The sequence below is a fragment of the Nilaparvata lugens genome, chromosome Y (genome assembly GCF_014356525.2).
Source record: "Nilaparvata lugens isolate BPH chromosome Y, ASM1435652v1, whole genome shotgun sequence".
NCBI classification, from domain to species: Eukaryota; Metazoa; Arthropoda; class Insecta; order Hemiptera; family Delphacidae; genus Nilaparvata; species Nilaparvata lugens.
This window is the reverse complement of record NC_052519.1, coordinates 4,636,641-4,646,498: the sequence shown is the minus strand read 5'-3', so window position 1 is coordinate 4,646,498 and position 9,858 is coordinate 4,636,641. Positions and strand designations below refer to the sequence as shown.

At 34.5% G+C, this 9,858-nt stretch overlaps 1 protein-coding gene and 1 long non-coding RNA gene across 2 annotated transcripts; one reads left to right on the top strand and one right to left on the bottom strand.

Annotated features, from left to right (window-relative positions):
- Positions 1–232: 232 nt before the first annotated feature.
- LOC120355250 lies at positions 233–3,133 on the bottom strand. Its single transcript, XR_005573468.1, has 3 exons — positions 2,998–3,133; positions 1,562–1,680; positions 233–377 (listed from the first exon to the last, which is right to left on the bottom strand). It is a non-coding gene; the product is annotated as an uncharacterized LOC120355250 (long non-coding RNA).
- A 2,745-nt stretch (positions 3,134–5,878) lies between these two features.
- LOC120355107 (titin homolog) lies at positions 5,879–9,085 on the top strand. Its single transcript, XM_039443424.1, has 4 exons — positions 5,879–5,919; positions 6,763–7,052; positions 8,132–8,252; positions 8,296–9,085. Exons 1-4 carry the CDS (start codon positions 5,879–5,881, stop codon positions 9,083–9,085), a joined length of 1,242 nt encoding a protein of 413 aa, XP_039299358.1.
- Positions 9,086–9,858: the final 773 nt, after the last annotated feature.

Below are 9,858 nucleotides of genomic sequence, written 5' to 3'. Positions count from 1 at the left end.
TTCCAAAAAAGCAGAAGACATACAGAACCAATAAAGTTGTTTATAAGAGTTCGATGCTTTTGGGTTGAATATAGTTTTAAAAATCCCTCAAGTATAAACAATTAAAACATATTTTATTAATTTCATGTCACTTGCTGTTTTCTTCAAAACTACCTGAATTGAAGCAGTTAGCAGGAGCGATCAGAAAAAGAAGATATTATTTTGAATAACATGAAATAAACACATCAAGATGTACTGAAAAAATGAATATATTTCTTAGATTAGCCCATCTCTTTCTTCTGTAGGCTACTACATCATACATGAATCATATCCATGGAATATTATTCATAGTTGATTTTCTTTGTCATCCTCTACTTCTGGCTGGTACATCAGTAGGCCTGAAATCAAAAAGTTATAGATAATTTATTATTCATTATAAAAAAAAACTTTGCAAAGTGAATTCTGAAATTGATTGTAATCTGTATAAGTTTTAATTATATTTCTTGGGAAGGAACCCCCCAATAATGACAAAGTAATATTATATGAGAAATTCCAATAAACCAACATTCAGTTGAATTATTATTAGCATCAATCTGTTAGTTGTGTAATTCTGAATGATTGAATAAATAAATCTCCATTCAGGAATTGGGATTAATAATCAGTGTGCCCCTAGGTCAAAAGAACTTGTTGGTGAACAATATATTTTTGGATACCATGAACAATTATTTATTTATTTCTGTGGTCAGTAGGCCTACTTCTCGACCGTTTGGTTTACTTAACTCTTCCAAAATGTACTGCATAAAGTAATTTTTAGTTCTACATGTAGAGAAACAAGTTTAATGAAACAAATGGAAATAATCAATAAATTAATTGCTTAATCTGAAATGATGATTATCTACAACATTATAAGTAGAACTAAGTGATTTGAAAATGAATACTAGACTGCAAATACATAAATCTCTCTCAGAACAATGTGGGTATTTCATCCATGAATTTAATCATAAATTTTAAAAGGTGGAATGACTGTCATTAAAAGCTATTATTCAGTGTTTTCTACCAGCACTTGCTGGGTGAATTTTTGAAGTCATCTATTTATAGTTCTAATGTATGGTCATTTATAAAGTCATCATTCACTCAAGATCAAGATGGACAGTTGAGAAGAGTGTTTTAAAAACAATTTTAACATCAAATTATTGATGTAATGTTATCACATTATTAGATAATGTTACATAAATTATTTCTTTATGGAAGGAATCCCAAATATTATGAATAACTCTATTCCCTGAATGATAAGTGAATACATTGTTTTTTAAGCACTCTTCTCAACTGTCCATCTTGATCTCATGTGGTTTCATGTAGTTTCGAAATATTAAGATTTCCTGTAAGCTATTAATGATTTCAAAATTCAGTCAGTTTTTCTATTATTTTAGTCACGTACCATAGTTAAATCTTACTATTTGAATATCTACCATCAAATCGATAATAAAACATTGAAGTGGATAAACCTTTTTAAAAAATGTGAAACTGTATAAAATGACATCGCCTATATAAAGTTTAAAAAATGAGTGGAATTTTATCTTACCTAACTAACTTATTCTAACTATAGGTTCCAAAGAATTGTTCCATCCTGGTCAACAAAAAAGAATTCATATGCATTTTCTATGAGCACATTCTCTTCAATATTTTGTTTGTAAATGGTACCTGAAAAAAGGAACATAATCTTTCAGCATATTCATTTTGGAGATAATGTGAAGTTAATCATCAATGATAAGACATAGTTTGGACTTTAAATAAATTAGAAGTGAACTGGGCCTCAATAAACTATTTACATTAGATATAAATACTATAAGTATATACTTACATTCATAGCACATAACAGAAAACACTTTAAAGTTTTATAATATAAATTAAAACAGGTGACACACGACATAGGCCTAGATAGATTAAAAACACTGAAAAACTTACATTACACTCTCTGCTCGGTTGAGAAAGGGGACACAGTTCCTTAAAAATTTCTGATTATAATGTAAGTTTTTCAGTGTTTTTAATCTATCTATGTTGTGTGTCTCCTGTTTTAATTTATACTATTCACATTGATATACCTGGCATCACGCAATATATCGATCAATAGAGCATGAATAAGTTTTTCAAATACATTACTATTGTAGTTTTAAATGAGTTTGGTAGCAATGGTCAACCAGAAAAATAGTACCTATTTGATATTTTTCCAATGGCAGTCTTTCAATATTCAATTACACTGACTCTGATCAAGTTATTACTATAACAATCTATTTAATATTGTTTCCAAGTGATTTTGAATTATAAATTAAGAGAAGATTAATTCATAGATAGGTACCAAAGACAAAGTAAATGTTCTAATAGTCAGGTTAGTTTTGCTATTATATTGATAAACTATGGGTTTACAATATTTTGAGGTGCAACAAGGATAATGGAAGTTTAGGACTTAGAATGTAATGAAATACTTCTAAGTCAAATTATGATGTTATTTTTAATAAATCTGTTTGTGAAAACTAATAGCTGCATTATAAAAAATGTATTTTGTGATTAGGCTAACTTACTGAAAGTGTAAAAGATTGTTAGCATGAAATGCTAAATGTTATCTTGGTTGAATAATGTTTTGAATCTGATTATTTAATGTTAATCTAATCAATCAATCTTGAATGAGTTTAAATCTAATCAGTCGATTAGATTTCTATCTTTCTTGTGATAATTCTCTACCATACACAAACTAGCTAGACAAGGATTTACATTATTATTAAATACTACAAATTAAACATTAAAAAAAGAAATAAATAAACTTTTGTCAACTTCTAACCTCTTGAAAAATGAAAAAGATAGCAATTTAGACCTAGAGACTAGGTTATTAAAGGCCTACTACAGTGGTCTACCTGAATAAAAATTGTAAACATGCTAGTAGGCTACTCATAAAATTTATATCAAATAATTGTGTACGGTAGATCTAGCCTACTTTATCATGAGAAATTTAAGTGTACTTACTTGAATCCTCTATTACATCAGCAATTTCTAACCATATTCTATTTTTCAAATAGGTAATTCGTTGTGCAGGTCTGGAAAGTACAAAACTTTGAACTTCGAAAATTTCACGCCTTTCTGTTGTAAATCCATTTTCAATTCTGCACCTGTGAAAAGATTTCAGAAGCACCCCAAGTTAAATATCTAGGTATTATAATTGATTCCAAGCTTACTTGGAACCAACAAATAATTAAATTGAAGAGGGAACTTACGTGTGTATGCAGAAAATTTTACTATATAAGAAATTTATGCCCCGAATATGTCATGGAATCGCTGTACTATGCACTCGTAAACAGTAGACTACAATATGGAATAGCGGTATGGGGAGGAGCTTATTTTAATAACATTAAACCTCTTGTCACCGGGCAAAAATACATATTGAGGACCATAGACAAAAAACCAAGATTATTTAGCTCTTTGCCAATTTTCAGAAAATGGGGATTTCTACCACTAAGGTATCTGTATTTCTTCAAAGTATTGTCAATTTTCTTTTTTAGAAGTGGACAAGTGAACGTTGCTAACCGCGAATATTATCTCCGATCCGCAAGTAATTTAACCAGACCAAGACCACACAAAGAAATCTTTAAACGTTTTTATTTATTTATAGCCCCAAAAATATACAATGAAATTCCAATTAGCATAAGGCAGCAAAAAAATCCGAGAAGTTTCAAGTTTTTTCTGAAGAATTGGTTATTGGAAAAGCAGGATGTTGAAGTGTGGTTTAGAGATCTCAGATAAAAACTTAATAATATTGCAATAGAAGTATAGTTACAGGTCATTTAAAGAAATCTATTCAATGTGTGAAATATTCAAATCTAAGCTTAGTAGGTATTTGTTTCTGTTTGTGATGTAAATAGATATTATTATTCAAGGTAAAACAACCCAAGTTGGAGAGTGTAGATATAAGTGATTAAGTGCCCTAAGATTGCTCTAGAATAGATAGATGGCAAGAGATACGTTAAGTTGAATTTTTCACCTTATGATGAATGGATATAAGTGGAAGAGTAATTGTAAAAAATAAAAAATATTGTTTGTTTTTAAATAGAGAAGACAAGTTTTGTTGATTCTAGTACCTAACAGTTTTCTTCGCGACAGGGATGTAGTAATTATTATTTATAGGTTTATAATTTTTCTAAATGACTAAAACTATTTGCTGGTAACTCCCATAAAGGAATCCTCGGGAGTACCTAATTTCTCTGATAAGGAAGCAATTGTATGATTATTTTGTTATATAATTTCATTGAAAATTGAAATGTTTCTTCATACTGTTATGTTATATGTTTTCATTTGAAATTGTAATTGTGATTTTTCTTTTTTACGAGAAATAAATTATTATTATTATTATATTATTATTATTATTAATTTCTCTTGTAAAAATTATAAGAATAAAGAAACCAATAGAAATATTTTATACCTCAATTTTCCACTGCAAATTAATTTCACAGTATAATAGTAGCAATCCGAAATCTGACAACCAATATCATAACAAACCATCCAACAATTAAAGATTGAGGTTAAAAAGAACATGGCGTCTGATCCACAGAAAGATTATTCTGCCGGTGTCACGTGATCAGAGCAGAAAAGTGATTCGAAGCTGTCATCTGTTCTCGTCGACAGAATCCCGAAATTAGTTCTTTTTCGACAAAACGGTTCACGAGCAGTGATCGGTCGAAGCAAAATAGCATTGTGTTGATAGGCCTTATAAAGAACGGCAAGATGAACGACAGTTCGTCTCTGATTTGAACAGTTCTTTTTTTCTGCTCAACTTTCTGCCGATGGGTGAATACTCCCATAAGAACCAATGTTAATTTAAAGTGAATTCTGTCGTCTGCCCGTTACGAAAACACACCTTTACAGGCAACAATAATTGAAATATCATTAAATCAGGCTAATTTACAATTAACCTGTTCTACATAATGGTAGCTGGGTTATCCCGGTTTACCCTACTGCATTAAAATCAAACTAACGTTTCTTTAAAGTTGTGTTTACACCAAAGTAAGGGCTCAATCCTTATAGATTATATTAGATTGGACATAACTTATCATACACACGATGAACATAAATATGTGTTTGTCAAGTTCCACTTTGGTGTAAACCACGGAATAAGCATAAGTAGTGTTTCTTTCCTCTGTGGTGTAAACGCAGCTCAAGACTGACACTTCGAAGGAAACATAACTCTGAGAGCAACTGTTATCAATCAATGAATATTACTTTATCAAAACTATGAACTCTATTAGGGCTCTTGTACTGGTAAAAGTATTGTCAATTTATTGAAGCATTATTAACAATAATATTGAAACGAAAAGATAATATTGATGGATTGATGACTGGATTTCTAGATATACACATACCACTATTGTCAATATCGGTCTTCAATATTATAGATCAGTATTATAACCATTAATTTTGAGTATTATGAGTCTGATTATAAGCACTGAATACAGATGTTTTAGAAATGTGTATTCAATGTCATGAGTCAGTCAGAACAAGCTTTTTATATAACTTATAAAAAAAATTCAACATAAAATGACTTCACATATATGAGCTAATTAATAAAAAACAGTATAAAACTTGTAGTAAGTCTACCCTTTTATTAAAACATAACAGTTGAAATGTTTTATAGTTTTCAAAATATTTTAATTAAAGGGTACTACAAGTTTTATGTGTTTTGTTTTTTATTAAGATTGCAACAATACATTCATAATAATAAAACACATATTTTGTTATTTGTTTCAGGAGAGCAGATCGAGAGCCGTCACGGCATTCATTAGTTTGTAGTTGTCATTTCCAAGATGGGAACAGGGAAAATGGTCCTTCAATTTTCTCACGTAACGAGAAAAAAATAATGAATTTTCCAGGAACTGGAGAAGTTAGAAAGAAAAAGCGGTAAGTGAATAAATAAATGAATGAAGTAGGACAATTGTATTTTTACTATTATTGATATGATCATTATGAATTCAGTATTGATATGTTACTTTGGCAGAAAAAATTCAGATAGCCTACTGTACCCAATTTTAAAAATAAGCATAAGTTTCAAGGTCCCTGAGTTCGAGGGGAGACCAAGCAAGGTTTATTAATGTTTCTAACTATTAGTATCGGGGCACCGAGCTTCGCTCGTTATTTATTTATTGATAGACAAAACACAATTCTTTAAAATGATTGGGGAAGGACTAACAGGCACAGCCCCAGACTGTTTCTTCCCCGAATTTTGATTTGTACAGTATAAATGGTCCAAAAAGTAGGTTATGTTCCATACACTTGAATTCAGGTCCAATTTTCAGTCCAAACCAATGGTAACAGATACAGGTTTATTGATGTAATATTAACTGTTAATTCTCGTTTGAAATAATCAGCTATATTTTATAAGGCAATACATTATATTTATCAATAATTTCATAATGAATATACAAAATTAATATTAAATATTTTGTTGATTAATATCAATTCTACATTGTTGAAAGACGATCTGGCAACAGAGAAAAGGAGAAGGAGATAGTTCTATCCGCTTTGTTGAATGAAAGACAAGGATAGCAATATCATTGCTAATTAAACACTGCCATTATAATGTGGACATCACTTAAGTCTTATAGTAGGTAGGTCCCAATGATGAGCGAAGGGCTCAAAACTAATAAACTGTTATTTCTTTATCCTTGCATTGTTGACATACAATATTGTCGCACATATATATTTAAAATGTATGTATAATTCTCGAATCTTGTTTTGTTTAAGGCTACAAACAGATGCAGAGGCTATACCTACATCACCACTGCAAGCTGAAGTCACCCTGGAGGCTACACCTACACCAACACTGCAAGCTGAAGTCACCCTGGAGGCTACACCTACACCAAAACTGCAAGCTGAAGTCACCCTGGAGGCTACACCTACACCAACACTGCAAGCTGAAGTCACCCTAGAGGCTACACCTACACCACCACTGCAAGCTGAAGTCACCCTGGAGGCTATACCTACACCACCACTGCAAGCTGAAGTCACCCTGGAGCTACACCTACACCACCACTGTTAGCTGAAGCCACTCCATCAACTAGTAGGCCTCAGTCAAACAGTGAGATTGCTTTAGAAGCTGAAATTTACTTTCTCAAGAAAGAAAACGAAGAATTGAGAAAAACCAGACTGTCCTTCAAAGATTTAACTTTGAAATGATTAAAGAAAGTGATGAACTAATCATAAGTCATACTGGGCTGCCCAACAAAGAAGTATTTGAATATCTACTGCGACTTTGCATGCGTAGAGATTTGAAATATTTCTCTGGTTGGGCAGTGACAGTCATTAATAAGTGTAATTAGCTATCAATGACACTAATGAAATTGAAACAAAATGTCCCTCGCAAGGAAATGGCTTTCCGCTTCCAAGTGAGCAGATCAACTGTTTCCAACATCATAACAACCTGGATTCATGTTTTACATGATACAATTTTTGAGGGGATAGTTAAAAATAGCATTCCCTCAATATTGAAAAATAAAGCATGCCTGCCAAATTTTTTCAGTAACTTCACATCATGTCATATTATAATTGACTGCACTGAAGTTTATGCTGCAGGTCCAGCTGAAATGGGGAAGAAGCAGACCCTATACAGCAATTATAAGCACATATATATGCTTAAAGGTCTTATAGGAGTTGCTCCCAATGGAGTGGTGACTTTCTTAAGTGAATTGTATATGGGGGATCCACGTCTGACAAAAAATTACCCAAGATTGTGGAATATTGTCACAGTTGAAGCCTGGCGATCTTGTACTTGCCGACAAGGGGTTCCTTATAACCGACATAGTTCCAGAAGGTGTGCGTGTCAATATTCCACCCTTCTTGGAAACACCCCAATTCACTACGGAACAGGCAGTTAGAACCCGTAGCATCGCTTAAGCAAGGATTCACGTAGAACGTGCTATTGGACGAATAAAAGGATATTCAATTTTAGAATATATTCCCCACACCTTGATGCCTTACAGCAGCATGGTTTGGCAAGTTTGTGGGGCTCTGACCAATTTTCAATACCCACTGATTAAGGAGGTGGAGGTTTTTATAGATGTAATGAAAATGCTGAATAGATCGTAATTTGTTTGGGTATATAAGTTCTATTAAGTATTGGAGGTTACACCTACACCACCACTGCAAGCTGAAGTCACCCTGGAGGCTACACCTACACCACCATTGCAAGCTGAAGTCACCCTGGAGGCTACACCTACACCACACTGCAAGCTGAAGTCACCCTGGAGGCTACACCTACACCAACACTGCAAGCTGAAGTCACCCTGGAGGCTACACTACACCAAAACTGCAAGCTGAAGTCACCCTGGAGGCTACACCTACACCAACACTGCAAGCTGAAGTCACCCTAGAGGCTACACCTACACCACCACTGCAAGCTGAAGTCACCCTGGAGGCTACACCTACACCAACACTGCAAGCTGAAGTCACCCTGGAGGCTACACCTACACCAACACTGCAAGCTGAAGTCACCCTGGAGGCTACACCTACACCACCACTGCAAGCTGAAGTCACCCTGGAGGCTACACCTACACCACCACTGCAAGCTGAAGTCACCCTGGAGGCTACACCTACACCACCATTGCAAGCTGAAGTCACCCTGGAGGCTACACCTACACCACCACTGCAAGCTGAAGTCACCCTGGAGGCTACACCTACACCAACACTGCAAGCTGAAGTCACCCTGGAGGCTACACCTACACCAAAACTGCAAGCTGAAGTCACCCTGGAGGCTACACCTACACCAACACTGCAAGCTGAAGTCACCCTAGAGGCTACACCTACACCACCACTGCAAGCTGAAGTCACCCTGGAGGCTACACCTACACCAACACTGCAAGCTGAAGTCACCCTGGAGGCTACACCTACACCACCACTGCAAGCTGAAGTCACCCTGGAGGCTACACCTACACCACACTGCAAGCTGAAGTCACCCTGGAGGCTACACCTACACCACCACTGCAAGCTGAAGTCACCCTGGAGGTTACACCTACACCAACACTGCAAGCTGAAGTCACCCTGGAGGCTACACCTACACCACCACTGTTAGCTGAAGCCACTCCATCAACTAGTAGGCCTCAGTCAAACAGTGAGATTGCTTTAGAAGCTGAAATTTACTCTCTCAAGAAAGAAAACGAAGAATTGAGAAAAACCAGACTGTACTTCAAAGATTTAACTTTGAAATGATTAAAGAAAGTGATGAACTAATCATAAGTCATACTGGGCTGCCCAACAAAGAAGTATTTGAATATCTACTGCGACTTTGCATGCGTAGAGATTTGAAATATTTCTCTGGTTGGGCAGTGACAGTCATTAATAAGTGTAATTAGCTATTAATGACACTAATGAAATTGAAACAAAATGTCCCTCGCAAGGAAATGGCTTTCCGCTTCCAAGTGAGCAGATCAACTGTTTCCAACATCATAACAACCTGGATTCATGTTTTACATGATACAATTTTTGAGGGGATAGTTAAAAATAGCATTCCCTCAATATTGAAAAATAAAGCATGCCTGCCAAATTGTTTCAGTAACTTCACATCATGTCATATTATAATTGACTGCACTGAAGTTTATGCTGCAGGTCCAGCTGAAATGGGGAAGAAGCAGACCCTATACAGCAATTATAAGCACATATATATGCTTAAAGGTCTTATAGGAGTTGCTCCCAATGGAGTGGTGACTTTCTTAAGTGAATTGTATATGGGGGATCCACGTCTGACAAAAAATTACCCAAGATTGTGGAATATTGTCACAGTTGAAGCCTGGCGATCTTGTACTTGCCGACAAGGGGTTCCTTATAACCGACATAGTTCCAGAAGGT